This window comes from Excalfactoria chinensis, chromosome 3, assembly GCF_039878825.1.
Source record: "Excalfactoria chinensis isolate bCotChi1 chromosome 3, bCotChi1.hap2, whole genome shotgun sequence".
NCBI classification, from domain to species: domain Eukaryota; kingdom Metazoa; phylum Chordata; class Aves; order Galliformes; family Phasianidae; genus Excalfactoria; species Excalfactoria chinensis.
Window position 1 is genome coordinate 64,373,960 of NC_092827.1, and position 21,820 is coordinate 64,395,779.

The 21,820-nt window shown below is 34.5% G+C and overlaps 1 protein-coding gene across 5 annotated transcripts in view; it reads right to left on the minus strand.

Annotated features, from left to right (window-relative positions):
- PDE10A (phosphodiesterase 10A) overlaps window positions 1–21,820 on the minus strand; it is a 343,005-nt gene that overhangs the window by 12,616 nt on the left and 308,569 nt on the right. For all 5 annotated transcript variants that reach the window (XM_072331205.1, XM_072331204.1, XM_072331208.1 and 2 more), the window contains 11 exons: window positions 21,461–21,519; window positions 19,301–19,352; window positions 16,791–16,933; window positions 14,596–14,688; window positions 13,715–13,901; window positions 12,333–12,475; window positions 10,472–10,555; window positions 8,307–8,457; window positions 6,721–6,876; window positions 3,357–3,529; window positions 1,093–1,204 (listed from right to left, as the gene is read on the minus strand). In XM_072331205.1, coding sequence (XP_072187306.1) covers window positions 1,093–1,204; window positions 3,357–3,529; window positions 6,721–6,876; window positions 8,307–8,457; window positions 10,472–10,555; window positions 12,333–12,475; window positions 13,715–13,901; window positions 14,596–14,688; window positions 16,791–16,933; window positions 19,301–19,352; window positions 21,461–21,519 — 1,353 coding nt within the window. The remainder of the gene's footprint in view (window positions 1–1,092; window positions 1,205–3,356; window positions 3,530–6,720; window positions 6,877–8,306; window positions 8,458–10,471; window positions 10,556–12,332; window positions 12,476–13,714; window positions 13,902–14,595; window positions 14,689–16,790; window positions 16,934–19,300; window positions 19,353–21,460; window positions 21,520–21,820) is intronic.

Sequence of the window (21,820 nt, forward strand, 5' to 3'; positions counted from 1 at the left end):
CTATAATTCCATCTTTAATATTGTTTAGTAGGAAGAATTAGTTTGATCCTTCATTCTCCACTATGTTCATAAGACTTACATCTAATTTATTTTTTAAGTCTTGTAAACCAAACAAGTTGAGTTTGTACTTTGTGAGGCACATCAACAGTACACCTCCATTATATTGCTTACAAGAATACTCACTTGCCAGTGTTGATGTTTCAGAAACTGAATATAGAATTTGATTTTTGAGCTTATAAAGTTTACATTTTACAGACTATTTGTAGTCTGAGTTGATCATAGCTAAAAGCACTCGAATTTTTAAATACAGACAAACCACAAACACATGCCATGCATATCTTTAATTCCATAAATAACAAGTACAAGGCAAGACAAAAACCTCCATATTACATGCATACAATAACAACTCTGTGGGCCTGATTTCCATTTTGCACCTATATAAAATGGAAAGAAGCCCACTGAATTCTGCTGACTTCCACATGGCACATAACAGAAGAGAACAAAACTTTATGATACATGTGCAATAACATTTTTGAAAACAGTATATGTTCTAAAACCACATAATTCAACTCCATGCAACACCCTCAGAATATTTTTGCTGAAATCCTCAAAGTTGTTACATTTGCTCTTTAAAAACTAAACAATTAGAAAATTTAATCCTGGACAAAAGTAATGCTAGAGATTGAGTCCTTATTTATGGACATGATTACTTTAGCAAAGCTCAATGTCATGTTTCAATTCTCAATACATCTTATATGTGGCGTAACTTTTAATACACTAAAAATCAGATTGCCATCTCTGAGACCCAGCTCTTCATCTGGCTTACAAATTTCCAAATGCTGAGATCAGAAAAATTTTAAGGTTTGTGACATTTGCTGTAGCATTTCTTGGATTCATACTGTAGGTTTATAAGAGTGCCTTTTAAGGAAGCTGTTTTCATAGTTTGGGTTTCTCTCTAGAAATAGGTCCTTCACTTTAGAAACTCATAACAAGGTAGAGATTTTCTTGTATATTCTGTTGTTTGGTCACTGTATGTTAGAATATACTTCCCAAATTTAAATGCAGGAGATAAAACACAAGAAACACACGTACCTCAGCCCAGAACTCAGCATATATATCATTGGCTGTCAGTCTGGTAACTGGCCACAGTTTTGTTACAGAGCACAAATCACAAGCAGTCATCATCAGACCGATCACTCTGTCTCTAGAAGAAAATAACAGTAAATTCAGTTTGGTAAGGACTTAATTACCATATTCCAATGTTTTTATTTTCCACTCTTCAGTTCCATCTGCAATAAAGTGGAAACAATATAAAAATTTCCCCGCCTTCTTTTCTCCACCACTTATAACTACATTCATAGGAATGTATACAAGAATGCCTGTTATGAAACTACTATGCCTTTCCTCTCATTTTCTGAAAATAAAGTACAAGCCTATGGAAAGAAAATGGCATATCCTGTTGCTGCATTTCTTTCCATTATTTAAAGAAAAGTGAACACATATTCCAAAAAGGGGAAACACAAGTTCTAGGTCACTCTCAAGGAGCTCCATTTACAGGTAAGCTCTTCTTCCTTCACTTCTTCTCAAAAGTATGTTGTTCATATTCCTACTTCTGGCAACAGCTAGTGTCAGATTGTCAAACTCAATTTCTCTCTGAAAAAATTACTCAAGATCCACAACAGCCCCAGTGCTGCAGTCATCAGATAGAAGTCACTGCTTTAGTGGAATGAATTCCATACCCAGCAGAACAAGACTTCTACACATTACTCTGCCCTTCACAGAATAACTGAGCAAGATCTATGGGTCTCTGAAGTTTATTAGCATAAAACACCAAAAAAAAAAAAAATTTTAAGCTATTTTCTAGCACTTGTCTTCCAGTCCTTAGATATACAGTGTTTGAGTATATATGAGTTTTATAAAGATAACTGTCAAACTAATGAATTAAATAATGTGATTTCCACCTCCTGGAGAACTTAAGATGGCAAATAAGGATGCCTGCTTCTTTGTTAATGTGTATTACACATAAAGAACAAATAATTTGCTAACTATCGCACCACTATGACAGCAGTCATAGAAACTGTGTGAACAGACACGTTACCATGGAAAATGCACACATTCACAAAATAATTAATAGATAAATGGCAAAGTATAATTTTTCTGCATTATAAATGAAGTTTAATCAGTCACATAAATGCCAAATTTAGCACTCTAGAACATGACTTCTTTTGCTATACAGATACAAATTAGAAGGCATGGAATCTTTAGCTATATTAAAAACTAATGTGTGTATTGATTTTGTACTGAATACGCTCTAAGGAAGCAGGTAGAATAAAAAAAAATTAAAAATAGAATATTCAATCATAGTCTAAAAAGTTGCTTATTTAAATTTTATAACCACAAAGTTCAATATTCATCATAAGTTTTATTTTGAAGTTATCAGGACCTACTATATATCTTTGTCTTTTTGAGATTTTGATTTTTACTCAAGCCTGATAAACTTCAATTCCATACTGTGAATTAAGCTTTTAATAACAGCACTTCCAACAGTGTTGTGATAATTTATTCAAAGCTACTGACAAAACTTGTAAAACCCCTCAGAAAGTTAAAAAAGATCCAAACAGTGAAGTTCCTTTCCAAATGAAATCAGAAATATGGATTAATATCTTGCTGTATTTCCTTTCTAATCTTGCTGCATCTTAGTTCAAGACAAGTTCAATCTATTTTCCAGTATAGCGCCAATGAAGGGAGTATGGTAGTGCTGTATGAACATCTTAATCAACCTTGTTATGGGATGTATCTGTCATTCAGGATATATTATACTATGTTTTGGTGGACAAAAAGAGCTGTGGATACATGAACATCAATATATACATATTTTGTTCAGTTTTAAAACTTAGGGCTTTCTTAATTCACAAAGAATAAAATACAAGTTCTTTCTTGTTTCTCTGTTTGGCTTGGATTTCTTCTAGAGTCAACTGTTTCATCAAGTCACAAAGTTATGTGAAAGCAGCTGAGCTGGCAATTAAATTATGTTTTGGGTTTGTTAGCTGCTTTATGGAGAGGCTAAGAGATGTTTTCCCATACAGTGATTAAGTGAAAGTGACTTTGCTTCCAGTAAGAAACAATCTTTCAAAAAACATGCTTAAAAAACAATAACAACAAAAATATAAATGGTAGTGATATAACAATTAAGTAACATAATTATTACACTTCATTTTTCTCCCACCACTTAACTGCCTGTGCACTAACTTTCTGCTGCTGATAAGCTGTTAGCAAACTATGCAAAAGAAATCCAAATGAAATAATGTGCACCAGGATTAACATCCTAGTGAACTAATTCTGGTCTGCTGCTTTACCTGTGTGCTTGGTTCTTAAGGTTTAATGCTCCTGCCTGATGCAGCTCTTCAAGCTGTTTCCTATTTCCAAAATACAGGGCAAGGTCTGTGGCGATGATGGCTTTCCGGATGATCTCAAGGACTTGCTCATATTCACTGGAGCTCAGATTGGAGAAGACATTGTGCCCTTCCAGCTATGAAAAAGTAAAAAACCAATAAAAAGCACAAGCTCTAATTCTGAGATGATTTCAGTCTTTGCTTCACCAGACAGGTTATAACAGTTTTACAGCCCAATAACAATTTTTGTCACAAATCCCCATTTTTATCTTTGCTTTTTAAACACTCTCATGAAACTATGACTAAACCACTGACTTGGTCTTGGGACTGCTCCATCTGATGGCTAAAGATATCAACAGAGAAAAAGAGTTTTTTTCCTGCTATGATTTACAAGCACTGTATGTAAAGTACTTCCTAACGGTACAAGCCTGGGAACTTGTGATTTAATCCTGATCCAGAGTACTTCATTGCCAAGCTGGTAAACTGAATGCCCGATTCACTTTGAAGAACCATTTTTGATATTGCATAACCAGTAATACAGGCAAGGAAATATCCAAGTTAATACTCTAAGATAAACTTGGTTTGATGTTGTTGCAAATGAAATGTGCCCACATTTATTTGTTTATTTATTTACTGATAAAGTGTTCTCTTTAGAAGTACACTTAATTATAGTACATTTATGTATACGAAAGTTCAGAGGAAAAAACTGCTGCTTTATTCAACCATAGGTTGACTGATTCATATACTAAAGACAACATTGACAACATTTTCCACTATGGAGGCTCTGGCAACATACCACTGTCACTCCTTTTCAGTTTTCGCCATGTATTATTGCACTTTTAACTGACAGTATCCATGTACTGTGATTGTTTACAGCTTCAAACCACAGTTTAAGTCGAGGCAATACCGTTTACTGTTTCTAAGATTTTGAAAGCAACTTGTTAAAAGTCTTCCCTACTGTTGAGAGGAAACAGAAAAATAAAAAAGAATGAGCCAGCCATGTCAAGGTGTGGACATTCATAATTAGAAAATATGATTAAAGTATATCAAATGCAGATGTGTTTTGACATTTCATTGGCATCTGAGTTGAAGCTCATCAAAAGTTTCCCTGACTTGTCAAGCATTTACATAATTTGTTTAAAATAATTCCTCTGTGGCACAAATAGACTTGGCTTCTTTCACCATTCAGAACATAAATGTCGTTTTCCAACATTTTTTACTTGGACAAGTAGATTTGTTGTGAATAACAAATAGAAAATGCAGTCTATCTGGCTTTTTTAATGTTCCTTTGACAGCTGCCTGAGCCGCAGTACACGATGTTAAAAATAAAAATAAAATTCCTAACACATTAACCCACCTTTAACAGTTTGGGACCAGGAAATGACTACTATTTATTTTCATGATTTGGGGATTTGGGGTTTTCCTATCCAGACATGCTACCCAATCTATAAGAGTATGGTATGTGTTCTAAAATTTAAATTATGCTAGACTTGGAGCTATGACTTCTATCTAGGCTTCATAAATTGCAACACAAGGAGGACCACTGTGACAGCTCCTGTTCGTTTTACTAGAAAAAACTGATGTCATTAAGTACCAATGAAAGCTGCTGGTTCTGAGCATGTTACATAGGCTTTTGCATAGTATGTATAAGGTATAGCTCCTAAGATTGAATGAACAAAGTGGCTATAAAGGTTCAAGTGGAAACTACTGTAAGGTTATTAAGATAAAATTGAAACTCATTGAGATAAATCCTGAAGGACTAGTTGGTTTCCTTTTATTTTGTTGTTTTAGTTTTTTGGTTTTTTTTTTCTTTCTTCTGTAACAGTTCTGTAAGTAAACAGAAAGGCTATTTGATTCAATATCCAATTGGCTGATCTATTACACCAGTGCACCTAAGCATCACCCATGAGCACTTGGGCACGCAGTATGTGAATCTGCTCTAGAGACATGACTACTTGTCTGACTTTTCTCTCACCTGATTGGCTGTGACAGACAAGGACTAGAGGCAGCAGAGAGGCAAAAGTTTTCCCCACCTTTTTTGGTAAATGCAACTTTTGCTGCATTTCTGCAGCAAAAATGCAAGATATTAATTAAAGAATGACTAAATTCTGCTTCATACAGCCACATGGTGACAGAGAAGTGTTACTGGACTGAGGACTACTATGTACAAACACATGAAGAATGAATACTAAAACACTAATGCCATACCACCACTGAAGGATTCAATTACACCCTCCCACATTGAGGAATATTCAGAGATAAAGCTCCCATTCCCTGATGAAATGTATATGATACCTAAAACCAAAATCACAAGATGTGCTTCTGAATACAATACAGAATACGTATAATCCTAAAAGATAATTAGGTATTTAAGAAAATAAATATCTTCCCCCTGAAAGATCAGAAAGAAAGAGAGGTTAACAATGAATTAAAGGTACAGTAGCATGGCTAGGCTATGCATTGGGCATGTGCATAGTAAAGGAAAAACAGCTAGCACAACATTATGGACTGGCAGCTGCTTCATAGGTGAGAGTTCTGTCCTCTAATTGAATGTGAACAGCTTTTTTCACCAATGAGAAAATATCTATGCGTCAGCAACACACTTTGATTTCCCAAAATGTATCTGCATGCTTTCTTCTAGCTTTCCGTTAATTAAACATGCAGATACTTTACCTTATAGTTGAACTATCACAGAATATTACCTTATTGGTCTTTATTTTCCCAAATGCTGAAGAACAAAAGATTATATCATAACATAATGAAACAGGCGTAAACTTTTCATGCGTGCAAAATTACCATTTGCTTATGGATAAAGAATTTATGCACACTTCATGCCACACACTTAATGTTCATGGAATTTATTACAGCAGGTTTTCAAGCTTCTCATACAAACCTTTGTCAGGTCTTTAATTTTTATTCAGAATTTCAGGACAGTTGAAAACAAATCAAATATGCAGTTAAGTGAGAAACTTATTTTCATTTTGAAGTCCCCATTGCGTATGGTCTTAAGGGAAATCCTCCCTGACACAGAAGCTAACGTATCCAAAGGAACACCATTAATAAAGATCTTAAAAAGCACAGTATATTTGTAACATCAAGATTTTGGAAAAGCTATGTTTTGCACTATTACTGAATGCTTGGCTTGCTAATTTTGAATGCTTGGGACCTTAGATTGCTGTAATAAATCAAGGCAAGTTTGTCCACACTTCCAGACGAGCACTACAATTCAGAAAGTAAATTAAGCATGCTTAATAAAATCTACTTGGTAATGATGTGACTCATATATTCACCACTGGACACTGCTGCACAGAAGATGCAATAACCCTACCTGCAGGATGGACACAGTTTGTGAGAAGTGGTGCTGTTCCATCGTTGATGTGGAATAGAGAGCTGCTAGGGGGTGATCAAACTTCTGAAGATAGCTGTTGCTGTAACCTCTGTGATCCAGGTCATGACATAAGCATGCAACTAAAAGACCTTTTCGCTACAAAAGAGAGATGAACAAGAAAACTAAGATGTATTTTCTGCCCCTAGATGTCACTGTCTTCCCAAAATACGGTAAACGTTGGACTAGGATTACACTGCCTTTAAAAAGTACATAGCAATGTCCTTCAAAATTTCAAGAAACAAAGAAGTGAGGAAATACAGAGTTAATATCATCTGTCTGAAATTCAAACCTTGTATACCTTATAAGTTAGAAAACATTATTTCACAATCACATGTTATTGGTGGGGTTCTGCTTCAGGAAAGAATTTGAGCAGTTTCTTGTATTCTTGTATATTTCTCTGACTTTAAGCGCTACTACACAACTACTTGGTTAGCACTGGAAGTTAAAAGATCTTTAAATATTCCCCAGTTGTGCAAATCTATGGATTTTTGTTTTTAAAGGAACATTTTTTCAAAGTTGGATAATTTTGCTGATTTACAGTATGAGCCTGGCAAATGCCACTTTCCTATTGCAGAGCCACTTTTCATGACCCTTTTTTAAAGCAGAATTCACTATAACATTATAAACTAAACTTTATTTAATTTTATATTCTTACGCTGAACAAGAATGTGTTTTTTCCTAACATACTTCTAGTAAACAATTTTGACTGATATTTCCCCAAATGAACCTATTAGTCTGATGAAGCCAGGAATCTTGGAAAATTACAACACAAGTGGTCAGTATTTGTCAATATTAAGCACAACCTAAAACAGGTTCTTCCAGCATGGAAGTTTCAGGCAACATTTATAATAAACATCACTCTCAGTTGCACCTACAGCAATTTAGGCAAAAAACAACCAGCAGCTCTTCATATTGTGTATTAACATCTAACCATACAAGCCTTCCATTTTATTACCAGAACTTGCACAGCGATCCAGTTAAGGTATATATATTTATATTTTTCTGAACTCCTTGGAACTGTCTTTAAAAAAATGCACACAGACACACTAAAGGAAACTTTTATATAATAAGAGTTAATCAGTGGATAAACATGGACAACCATTTTCCTTCCACCCTTTCTCCACCTCTCCTTTTTGCACATATGCCAACCATCTCTGCAACACCAAACCCTTCTCCATTGTTCTCCCATACAGAGTCTTACAGATCTTCCAGAGTCCAAGATTCAAGGTGTTTCCTTCCCCTCAGTACAGATATGACAGTTAATTGAATGATTAAAATAAAGATTATGGTTGTATGTGGAAAGGGAGAACATGAAAATAGAGACAGTAAATCTGCTACTGCTGTGAAGGAAACAGAGTTTGAAGAATTCTCCTTTAAGTTCCCTGCTCACATCAACTCCACTGCAGAAATCATGAGATTCTTTATATCCTGTTTAAGCTGACAGGAAAACTCAAGCACAGAAGTTCTTCTAAGAACATTAGTACTTCTTAATGAGGCCTAGTAACAGATCCAGTCATCACACCTACCTCCAGATCAGTGAAAAGCCCCTGGTTGTTCTGAAGTATGGCATACATGCAATGTGCAACTGTAACTGCATGCTTCCAGTTGTGGTAGGGCACACGACGATAGTTCTTCTTTACTGACATAGTAAATCGGCACAGCTTTTCAAGTTCAAAGCTAGAAAGAAAGCAGTTTGGTGAGATGTGAAAACTAAGAATGAAAAAAAAAAAAAGGAACAGAGGAGAAAAAGATGTTGTTGCATTTACTCCTTGCTTGGAATTAATGATAATGAGAGCATTCAAGTTTTGGTAAGGACAAAAATGTGCAAATGCTTGACAAAAATCACAGTCCAATTAGTAAAGTTCTGGCACAGAAGTCAAGGTATCCAGATCATGTAAAACAAATACATAAAATTACAAGACCTTCAAGTGATTTTTCTTTATCTGTTCAACCAATAAAATATCAAAACTATCTAATTCATAATTTGAAAGTAAAATATTTTCAAAACATAAAACTAGAAGATTTTATGCAACAACATTGAAGAAACAACCTTGTTTAAAACATCATTTCAGTTAAATGCCAATACAAAAGTTATTTTGAATGACGATATTAAGATTCTCCATAATGACATAATGGAAAAAAATAATAATCACTGTTTCTCCATTTTCATCAAATAATATAATTTTAAAGGATTTTTTTTATGTTGTCTTGCTATTAATATATGCAAGCAAAATCAAAAGTATTTTCATTAAAGTAACACTACAAAGGAGTTAAGAAATAATTGTTATACTTGGCTTGTGTGGCTTCAGAACATTTCTCAGAGTTATACCCTGCAGTATCAGAGCTCTACACAGCATTTGAAAGAATTCTTTTTGTTTACAGATTTATGTTTTTATTATTTATTGTAGATCTCAGGGAAGCAGTATTAATGTCCTAATTTTGCAGCACATATGAGCTGAGAAAATAAGACTGGATACCTCCAATTTATCACGTAAAAATGTGAATACACATTTACTATACCAGCCTAGACACAGAAAATATATGTTTCTATGGTTGCATGCTGAAAAAGGTAATTATTCTTCCACTTTAGCCTTAGTATGACATTAGGAAAAATAGAGGCATACTGTTTCAAAAATAGCTTTAGAGTTTACTTTTAATTCTACAAAGTTAAGTGAGACACCTCTGAAGTAATTGTTAGAACTGTTTAAAATACTGCATCTTAAGTCAGAAAATCACACTAGTTGCTTTCAATTTTATACAATATCCATCCAATATCTATTTAGTAGTACAACTGAAGCCAAAGAGAAAATAATTACCAATGCTACCACAATGTAAGTCTTCCAAGACTGCATTTTAAAGCAGTAAAATATTATTGTTTCAGTACAGAACAGAAATAGTAATGAGTATCAACAATTTTTCTTAAAAAATCCTCACTGTGCAAGATAGTTACAGATTACACAGGTGTATACTTAAAGGTGCAATCTCCTCAATATAATTAAAGTCAAATTTTAGTCTTAGAACATCTGCAAAGTTCTCAAAGTCCTTTCCCATAAAAGCTACACCTTCAAAAAGCAATAATGATAAAAACAAAAAATAGAAATGAAAAACTATAAATGCTTCCCAATTGCTCCTCTCTTTTGCAGGAACATACTTCCCTTCTCAATTGCCCACTGATAAATTTTTCCACAGCTTGATGAAGTTCCTTTCTCTAAGCAATAGAAGTATACTTGGTCAAGAGACTGCTGATGTTGATAGTAGTAATGGATACTCAGAGAAAGTACCATAAATGAAATGACCTTTAATTCTGAAATTGCTCACTTCCATAGTTAATGCACAATTATGCTGTGATTGATTTTAAGAAGAGTGCCTTTAATATCTTCAAAATCATCAGACTGGAAAGCAAAAAAAAACCAATTTCACCTCAGAACCAAACAATACTTCTACATTTAGGAGGTAGAACAGTTCAGACAATATCATGAGTTTTTCATCTTGCTGTTCACAAGTAATAAGAATTAGAGACCAAGAAGTTATGCAAGAAGTTTAGTCTACTTTTGACAACCACATACAGATCAGCAAAGCAAATAAACTCCAAAGGAGTTTAAGAGGCTGCATTAGAAAACAGAACTTAAAATTCCAAAATAGATAAAACCATAACTAGTGGACTTAAAGCAAAAAATCATATAGTTCATACCAGGCTGTCCCACAGGACTGGTGAACCATGTAGACAAAAATGGCAGGCCAGATATCCTCATATGGACTGATGTCAAAGTGGTATCTAGGAAGAAAGCTTCACCTTAGTAAGAACAAATGCTTTTTCATTCTTCCTAAAGGCAAGTGAAAATGACTAGATAAGGCAAATCTGACAGCATTTACTTGCTTCTGAATATACATAGAAAACTGACTTTACAGGCTATATCTTTCAGCAATATAGAAAAACATATTTCTATGAAGTTCAAGGAACCTATGTTGGCTAGCCTTTGGCTTTGTTTAATTCACAGAAACATAAATCTTTATTTAAGGATCTGTTGTTTAAGTAAGGTATGAAAATCTATGTTGCCTCCTAAAATCACTTTCCTCACATGAATTGTATAAATGATGTGTCTAACAATACATTAACTGCCTTTTTTTCACATAATTTGCCAAGAAGTTGGTGAGACTTGGTCTACTTTTGCTGAAGTCACCTATTGCAGGGTAATAGAAATTAAGCACAAAAAATCCAGCATTGAATACTGCTTTTGTGTATCATGAACTAAGGATTTATTCCCCGTCAATATCAACTTTTAGGCATAACATTAGGTACGTGACCAGCAGAACTGTTTGTCCTTCTATTATTAACCCCTTTCCCTGCACCTGCTGTGCCACAAGTCTTCTATTTACTTTCCACTGAATCCATCTAAACATTTGTGCACGTATGGGGCATATCAAACAGCATGGCAGGTGCAAGAGAGCTAAAGGCAGCTGAATTGCATGGAAAATGGTTAAATGCACTCAGAGTCCTCAAAAGAAAGGCTCGGAATGTAATTCAGAATGAAAAATGCCATCTTTAGAAGTAAAAATCATTTTGGTGAGGAGGTGGGTTACATGATATCATCTAACAAAGCACAAGAAACTGCATTGCAAAAAGTAAGATTCTATTAGGGTATAATTCTGAAAGCTGCTAATACTCCAGCTTTCAAGCAAATCACTTCAGCATGTAATGAACTTTAACCATAAACAGTCTCTGTTAAGTGGATGCTTGCATGATTTGCTTGATCACAGCTACAGTCTCAACACTTGACAGGAGTGAGCTCTAGAGATTAAGTTAAGTAAAACAGTTTATACTTTCTGACTCAGGACTGTAAAGTTTTGATTTGAGGCACCCAGTCACTACAGCAGAATTTACTGTACTACCAGAAACAATGACTTAAAACCTCAGATGAGTCCCAGAGTCCCTAACACAGATAAAAGCACATCTTCAGTACTTGGCAGACCCTTGAGGTCTAACAGCATTTGAACTATTTCAGAGAAAGCCTAAGAGTATTCAGATATTGTAGAGTAAAGGATGGCAAGTCCTCCTCTAAAGTTAGACCCTAACTTTAAAGCCTACAACCAGGGAATCATAGCCCTGAATCATCTTCAGAACCTTAGAGATCTGTATCCATTTTACCCTCCTTCAAGAAATACAGGCAGAAGCAGAAAACACATAGCCAGAAAAACAAAACAAAACAAAAACAAAACAAAAAAACACAGGAAGGAGCTGAATCTTTAACTTCTGGAAAGTTAGCTCATCTCTACAAAGCTTTAATATAAATTAATGTAACTACTGTATACACAGCTGTGGAAAATGCTGCCACTCTGAGAAGGTATAATTTTACATCTTTGATAAATGCATTTTGTTCAGAGGTCATGAAGTTTCACTGGGTATCAGATAGATAAACACCTAGGATACTGGGTTAGCTCTACAATAAAAGTGCTTCCTTAAACATCCTCTTGTATATGTAGGGAAAACCAGTCTTTTTTTTTTTTTTCCCCACAGACTGATACTAGTTGCAGTTTATTAAAAAAACACTTACAGTTCAATTTCTTTATAAATATGTGGAGGCAGTGTACAGTGCATGAGGTTTTGCCACTCTTCTGCAGTACAAACACTGTGGTAGGATAGCTTCTCCATTGTTACACGGTAAATACACTCTGAATGGCGAATTCTGTGGTACATCTAAAAAAGGGAAGCCATTCATTAATGTAAGATTTTGATCAAGGAAAAAAGCATTTCCTTCCTCTATTCAAGCACCTATTCTTAAACTATTCATTTACAAAAAAAATTTGTGATTTTGGCTGCCCAACTTTACACATCCTTGGAGGCAGTCAAGGCCAGGTTAGAAAGGGCCCTGGGGCCAACCTGATCTGGTTGGCGGCAGCCCTGTCCATGGAGGGGGGCTGGAACTGAATAATCTTTAAGATCCCTTCCAATACAAGTAGCTCTATGATTCTATGCTGAAGTTTCGTACTAAAAAAATAAGTACTCTCAGTAATTAAATGAGAGTTTCACACAGCTACTGCAAACATTGTATGGCATATGAACAAGTGAGAACACAGTAAAAGTAGCGGTCTTGAATATTAAGAAACATCATTAAAATGAGTGAACATGCACACATTAGAATGATCACATAGTCCCAAATTTAATTTATATGCTGGCTTCTTTACTTGCCTTTAGTTATGTGGAACAAGTTTTAAGTAAATTTAGATAAAATCTGCTGCTTCAGTTTAATGGTAGTATGATGTAAAACAGTTTCATGTAAACTACCAGGCTTAACTAACATAGTATCTTGCCTCCTATTAATAGGACTGATTTATTCAGAATTACATTTTTATAATTATAGCAATGACCTTTCAATTATTTGAACTTTCTACATGAATAGTATTTTTTTTCTGAAAACAGAAGGTTTAAACATGAAAGTAGTTATCTACTCTTTTCTAGCATTAGTAATTTTGACTATGTATCACAGCATTTAAAGGTATACATTTGCAATGCATATTTTTGAATTTTCAGTTTATTGAGCAGAGAGAATATGTGCAATCTTCACCCTCCTATTAAATTTCTAAAACATATTATCTGAACTTATGAAGGTAAATAAGAATCCTATTTTCTAACGGGAAAGAATATACAGACAGTTAGTACTCAATTTTCAGAGTTTTCTCTTGCAGTTTAGCTGCATAAAATGGATGTACCAAGCATACAATTATTTCAGGAAGCATCAAACAAATTCAACTACAGGACAGCTATTCAGCAAATAATTAAATGATTCCTTGTTTGTTATTAATTCAGTGAAATAGATGTATGGATCACTTCAATACTCTGGAAGATGAAACAGCAGATTAACAACTTAAGTAAGATTCTAAGTCTTCATGTTATAACCAACAACTTAGAAAATTGTAGGGAAAAAAAACAACTCACATTAGCACAGTGTAAGGCTAGAGCACAAAAGACTGCAAACATTTTAAAGTTGTTCTCATCAGTTTTAGAGAAGGCACTTCCACTTATTTTGTTCACCATCTGCACAACGCCTATTACACTTCCTCGGCTCACAATAGGCATGCACAGGATATTTCTGGTTGTGTAGCCTGTATAGAGGTCTACTTCTCTGGAGGGCCCAATAAGAGAAATTAAAAACAAAACAAAACAAAACAAAACAAAAAAAATAATAAAAGAGAGAGAGAGAGAGAGAGTTAATATCATTTATTAGTACCTATTCCTTGTTTCCTAGAAAAGAGGATTTACAATACAGGACATAGTTTCAAGGTAGCTGTAATTAGTACCTGCAAGTTCACCTCCAAAGTTCTCAAATATTTCCATCTACACTGTCAGATTTAGAAATAGTGTCTTAATCCTTTCATTTCAACATACAGGATGAAGAATCAATACATTATCAATTGTATGGTTTGATCATTCATTAAATTCAATATGCTTAGGTACCCACACATGCCTTTGTTAACAAAATTTTCTTACTTTTTTTTTTCCCCTCCTCAAGTCAGTCAGATCCCAAGGAATCTAACACAGAAAATCAGTTATAGGACTACTTAATTGGCAAAGTCCTGCAACAGGAAAAAGTAAAAACTCTTCTCCTCATACATATATTTAAAAAAAAAATAAATAAAATAAAATTATTTTTATCTTTAAAATATCTGTAACAGTAAAAGTATATAAGGGGATATCTATAGGTTTGCTCCTTAGCAGAATATCAAAGATCAGTGAATGAATCGCAAATAGGAAATGTAAGCAGGAAATACAATTGCAAAGTTTAGTGAGCTTTTTTCTCCCCTGGTGAATAACGTTACCTGTTAAAGCGTGGATCTGCATAGGCATCAGGGATGTTAAGGACTTCCCCGGTTCTTGCCACTTGACCAGCTATTCCTTTTTCTATAGAAAATCTGCAATAAAAACAAATAATAAATACATAAATGCATTAGTCACAATAAGAACTATCTGGAAAGCCATTTTTTCACTAGGATCTGTCCTGGGCATGGTGAGAGACATTTGCTCCTGAGCAGTACCATGCTGATGTTTTTGGGAGAAAAATCAGAAGACAACAACTAGTAGTAAATGAAAGAAAAAGCACATGCGTAAAAAAATATTTTCTGAAAACTTTCTGAAAACATTATGGGTATGCAGATGCAAACAAAATATGCCACTGTAAGACATTTTCAGTGACAAAAATTCATCGTCTTCAATTGCACCTAACAAAAATGACTTTTGTACATAAACCTATGACTTGTGTTTACCTTTACAAGACAATTTCATTGTCACTTTTACATATATATACATATATATATGTTCCTTAGACACATCATATACAATATGGGACTTGGTTATTCAAGGGGCAGATAGATTTGATTAAAAACAAACAAACAAACAAAAACTTGAAAGAAGACCATCGGAAATGTCAAAGCTAAACATCATACACATTTGCTATACACACCAGAATAAATAGCATGTTTCATCTCATGACATTCAAACAATGCCATGATACTAGCTGCAGCACAAGATAATTAAATACAGCAAGCATATTCTGGAGCTGAATCAAAAAAGTCTACAAGTCTCTATTGCTAAGAAATAATTCTCAGTTTCTTGACATAAAGCAGTTATAAAATATAAGCATAAAATGAATTGTGGGGAAAAAAATATGAAGATAGAATCACACATGGATCACTTTCATATCTAAACATGCCTGGGTAGTATCATGCACCTATTGATGCTAGTGTCAAAGCTGACAGGTTTTCATCCTGTACACTCAGATTTTAGGGTAGTTTCTTCTTCTGTTTCTTATTATACCAATTTTGACTCTCCTGATGACTGACTCAGTGTCAAATACTAAAGTTATACATCACTTTCAGTATACATCACTCTTGAAATGGTTCATACCTTCTTATCCAAAGTTACAATAACTTTCATATAGAAAGACAAAGATATGAGCAAAAAAGAAATTATTAAGGAGAACAAAAGCACATGTTAAACTAGGCTACCTTCCCTAGTATACAGCACCTCTTTGCTTGTCAGTATATAAACTTCACCAATTTTGAGCGCTCCCATTTGCAGTCATGCAGTGTAATAAGCAGGTGTAAGTTTGTCAAAAGGGGCTCAGGTGATGACATGAATCACATCCCACATTGGCCCAGAATTTTAAAAGCAAAAGATGGAATTTTTAAAAATCTGAAAAATTAACTGTTGAGTATTTGAACAATATTTTTGGTGCAGGATATTTAATCATACTTTTTTTAAAAAGCCACAGGTTAAAAACCTGTGTCTCCCCAGAAATTTCAAGGCATATCTATTAAAAATTTGTAACATAAAAAACAAAAAATGTTATATTTATTTTGTCATTTTGCCTCCTTCATTGAAAATTTGCATATATGTAAAAAACAAATACTTGTGGGAAACAGAAATACGCATCAATTTCACCATTTCAAACATACTTCAGAATCACAGTTCTTTAAAAGTCTTAAAACACTCTAAATTCACATCAGAAAAATTAAAAATAAAACACTGAACCTAAAATCTTCATAACCAACGATCTGTTCATACTAGATTCAATGCCTATTCCAACCATGGGAAGTACAAATTGTGTTTTCTTGCTTTGAATGTGCTTGAATAGCATGAATTTCAATTCCTTTTAGGAACCCTCTTGGGAAAAATCATCCCATACTGGTAGATCTATGGAGTAGGTGCACCTTTACTTGCACCTTTACCTACCTCAGAACACCTCTGTTTTTTTCCCAACATGATTTCCAAAAGGACCGCCTCCGGAAGACGGCATTTCCAGGAGTGACGTTATAGCTTCAGAGGCGTTGTTTCGATGGCAGTGCAATGTCATTCCCAGAAGTACTACCTTCTGGAGGCGGGTCCTGGTGGGAATGATATCACAGTATGACAAGTATTGTCAGGGTACCTGCAGATAGGCACAGCGTCTGGGTAACTAAATGCCTGCAAAGCCCTAGATACAAAGAAACTGCATTCTTCTGCTAGCTACTCTCACCTTATTTCTTTGGTCTTCTTAAAAACGGGTTTCCCATCATTTTCTTCTCCAATATCAAAAAGATCTGAATACAGCTCCTTATTTTTGTGGTCAACCTGGAAGAGTGCACACCTGTCTGCATTCACCAGGTTTTTTGCATATATCTACAGACAAAAGATAAAACTAAAGTTAATGGTCATGGGTTAACTTCAGTCACTTATCTGATAAATAAACCTCTTTAAGCACCATCCTCCTTCACAGCGATACTTTAAGACAAAATTCAAACGGCGAGTGCAGTAGTTTTTCTTCAGTACTCTGTGTTAATTGGAGCATTCTTCTTATTGTAAAATGTTTCTTTAGAGGTTTGAATGTCTGCTAAAAGGGAAAAGGCCTTATTTAGCTGTATTTCCATTTCGATGAATGCATTTCAGAATGGTACAATTCTCCCTATTTTTAGAAATTTTTCACCTTTATATAATTTAGGGTAGTAAGGTTAGGTTTAGGTTGGGCTTCGTGATCTTTAAGGTCTTTTCAAATCTGAACAATTCTATGATTCTATTAATTTTAAATAGATTATAGCAATACTTAAGAATAGTTCTGAGTTTTTTTCTTTGTCTACAGTGAAAGTATGTTGGTATCAAATATCCAGTGAAGAAGAACATAACAGACAGGGTAGTGTGTGTTTCTAAAGAAACGTAGCAGGTTTCCTCCTTCACCTAAATAATACAAGGCATTATCTAGTCAAGTACTACATAGAAGGTCAGGGAGACTGCAAGCTAAGAAGTAACTTTTGAGAAATACTGCTTGCTTAGAGGAGTAAGAAATGTAAAGGTCTTTACTACTCAAACTTTTTGTTCCTTTGCTCAAAATAATGGAGTGAATGGATACTTGGAGAAAAAAAGAGAAAGGATCCTCTTGGGAAAAGGTAAATTGAAATTCTGATTTCCTCCTTGCATCTATTTTCAAGAATACCTTAATAGCATTAAATTCACTGTTGGATTTTAATATAAACAAAAATGATTCCTAAAATCCCTGTACAGTTATCTTTATTATTATATGAGCAAATCTAGCTTTTAGTGCAGTCTCTGAAGGATGAAGTAGTGAGGTGAAATCTACTATCTTTCTTCCCTCATTCTGAGCTACAGAATATGCTACATAATAATACAATTGCACTCCTCCCAAAAATAGCAATAAATGTGCAAATGCAGTTCAATTAATTGGCCCAAGAAACAGTCAACTGCTAAAGATTACAAAGGAAAATCAGAACGAAGCTTGTATGCAGGTTAAAATGCAGAATCAGGATGCAGACATGTTGGAAAAGATGAAGAAAGAGTAAGCATATTTTACTGCCAATTGTGTTTTCCGCCAGACCTCTCTTCATAGGGAAGAGTTGGGAAGAATATCAATATTTGTTCTCAATGCCATATGCTATATTACACCACTTCCTTTAAATGTTAAGCTATTTTTAAGCAGTTAATTTGACTTGGAAAAATCTATGATCAGAATGTGCAGAAGTCTCGAATATGTATTAACAAGAATAAGACAAACACTGCAGAATATTTTCCATAACTAATTCAGGTTTCTAAATAAAACCACTTTAACAATGTTTGCATTCTTAGCTTGTGGTCTTTGAATATTCTAGCCAAGAGTATCACTCTGGAGATCAAGGTATGCAATGATGCAGTGTTGGTGAGAATATGTGAATATGCAGATTGAAGTAATAATACCAGGCACATGATTAAGATTTACACTCATGGAAAAGAACAACATTATTTAATGAACATGACTAATGCTGAAAAGCACAATTCATATTGTAAACACTTAAAACATGTTACAGGCAACCAGTCCACAGATATTTGTAGATACCATTCAGGAAACAATTCAGAATACGAAAATTATTCAAAAAATTATATTCTGTTTCTGAACTATACCGTAATTCACTGATTAAATACAGAATATTAAATATTTCAATAGACTTGACTTTAGTTTTCTGTTTTGTGTTTGTTTGTTTTTTTTTCCTATGTTTCTTATAAAATATTGACTGACTGTTACTCTTGTTATGGGTGCAGAAACTAAGTGGATGTCATGTCCTCAACAACTCACTCAGTAGCTAGAACAAATACTGTACAAGTAACATTTGAACTCTAGGCCTTCCTATAGACAATTCCTTGATAAGTGTTTTGCAGCATGTAGAAAATTGAATTTAGGGAAAAGGAATGACAAGCTGAAACAAGAACAGAAGCCTTTCTGTTACAATTTTAAAACCTTCAACACACAATAGAAACTGCACAGTACAGAGACAGTTATGTGATTACTTATGAGAGTTGTGAAATGAAATTGTTGCAACAACCAAAATGAAGCTGAACCCTCCATTCATCCTCCATGGAGAAACATTAATTCTGTTTGCATTACATGCCTGATATAAACAGCTCATACACTTCAGTTACGCAAAATATCATACTCAAGGAAAGGAGAATGAAGAACTTTAATAATGATGATCAACAAAATTAGAAGTGAAAAAGAAAACTTACCATTATATGTTCAAGTAGAGAATCTATTGCAACTATATTATCAAAATACGTTCTGTAGAGAAAGAAAAGTCAATAAATATTTGCATTTAGTCAAACACTTCTCAAATGACTGTTGCCAGCTCTTGTTTAACAGCCACTGAACAGTTTAGCCCAAATAGATGAGAAGAATAGCATCTAAAAAAGCACTGATTAGCTTTCTACAGCACAAGAAAATTCAGCAATGGTCCCTGCTTTGTTCCTATAAGCCATTATTCCACAGTGACAGACCACTACAGAAAAAAAGAAAGACTACCAAGCATTGCCTGCCTTGAACAGGTCCCTGCTGAGTAGTGCCAAAAATGTACCCAAATACTTTGCCATCATTTATACCCTTAATTTTTTTAAAAGTGAAGCAAAAAGGAAAAGCAATCTAGAAGACAAAAACAAATAAACAAACAAACAAACATTTTTTTTTCTGTTTCTGACTAATTAAATATTATTGACAGGCTTTCAAAATATTTAATTAGCTTTATGTGTAGAGAATTATGTAGTAAGAACTACTGAAAACTATGTGTTGTAGCTAAATTCATGTCATATTGCCCAATCTTTAATAGTAATAAAAAAGAAAAAAACTTATGAAATTCTCATTGAGAATTCTCTTATTCACTACTCGTCCAGATGTACCACGCTGTACTTGGCAGACAACTGATCTTATTAGTTCAAATAGAGATTAAAAAAGAGATTAAAAAATTCTCAATTCTCTGTTTCATAGCAAAGAGGTAACTGTCCAAGGACAGTCAAGAACACTGAATGATAAAGGTCAAACTTCTTAATAAAATAATTCTAAATCTTTCACATACCAATTCTTAATAACCCGATGTTCCCAGGAATGGCCCTGAACACATGTACAGCTCACATCTGCTTGTGTCTACTGAATCAAAAGGTATATACTACATTAGTCTCACACTTTCAGGGTCATGCAGGGTCATACTGCCTTTTCTAAAATGTTACAAGAGATGTTCCAGTAATACTGCATGCTATCAATTTTCTCACTGAATAGAAACCTTCTTTGCATATAGGAACAGGTACAGATCATTTTTAAAAGTAAGTTGATTATTTACTTTCTAGAGCCATTGCTAATCCCATCATTTTGAGAACTGTTCATTGAGACCAAAAACACCAGTGTGTTACAGCATTATTCCTCAAAGTACATTTTTACAGCTATCTCTACTGTTAAAAAAATGTTTATAATAGAAACAAAGACAAAGGGATGAAGGACAAGGATCATAGAATATTCTAGGATATTACCTAGAATATTATACTAACTTCATAAATCCAAGCCCAAACTTTACAGTGCTTTCAGTTTAATCTCTACATTTACTGTGATGAGAAATTAAACAAAAACAAACAAAAACAAACAAACAAACAAAAAACATATACTACACACCATTTGAAAATGAAAGCAGAGCTTCCAGGCTCTTTAGAGGAAAAACAATTTTTTGGCAATCCCAATTTTTCAAGGAAAGAGCCCTGAAGTGTTAATACTTATGCATGTGTGTACATAGAGAGACAACAAAAATCATGGGAGAGAGGGGCTGAAGCAAATGAACTTGTCATAAAATTATTTCAAAGCTTCTAAAGCTGACCATGAAAATAGACAAGCTTTTTTGCTACTTATCCATAGAAAGCTACATCTAACTCCAAGAGAGAAAAAAGGCAAAAAAAAAAGATGTGCAGAAGACCACATGACCAAATACACTCCATACATCATAACTGTATCTTACATATTCTCCTGCAATAAGAACAGAAAAGTTTAGCAGTTATACCCACTATCACCCACAAAACTCATTCCTGTCCCTACTCTGATGTTTGCCTGCCCTCTGAGGTGGGCCTTAACACCTCTGAGCTACGCTGTAAAGCTGGTGATTTAAAAGAGCCATATTAGAAAGTTCATCAAAACAGGTTGATAAGATCATAGCGTAAAACATACTTTGGAACAGGCTCCCCATGACAGTGCTAATGGCCCCAAGTTGCCACAATTCAAGAAGTGTTTGGACAGTGCTCTCAGACACAGGGTTTGAATTTTGGGTGGTCTTGTGTAGAGTCAGGATTTGGACACAGTGACCCTTGTGGGTCCCTTCCACCTTGGGATATTCTGTGATTCTATGACTCTATACTTACTTCGATACATCAAGCAAGAAGTCATTCAGTTCAGTCTGCTTGGCAAGACCTCTGCACACCTGGAAGAACAGATCATATTATCATTTGTTTCAGGAGATCACCGAAGTGAGAGGAAAACTGAAACTGAAGTTGTGTGGTCTATTCACTTAATTTGTATTCAAAATTACAGCTCACAGATTATGAATATATTTCAGCACTGTATAAAATTAAAAGCTTTATTTGTGTGCTGGGCTTCAATCATAGCTATCTAAATGTTAACTAGCCTAGCAGGCAAAGTCTAACACCAGATCAGAACTCCCATACTCTTCCCAGGCAAGAAGCTGGGCAGAGTAAGCCTTCTGCTTTAACCAGGAAGAACAG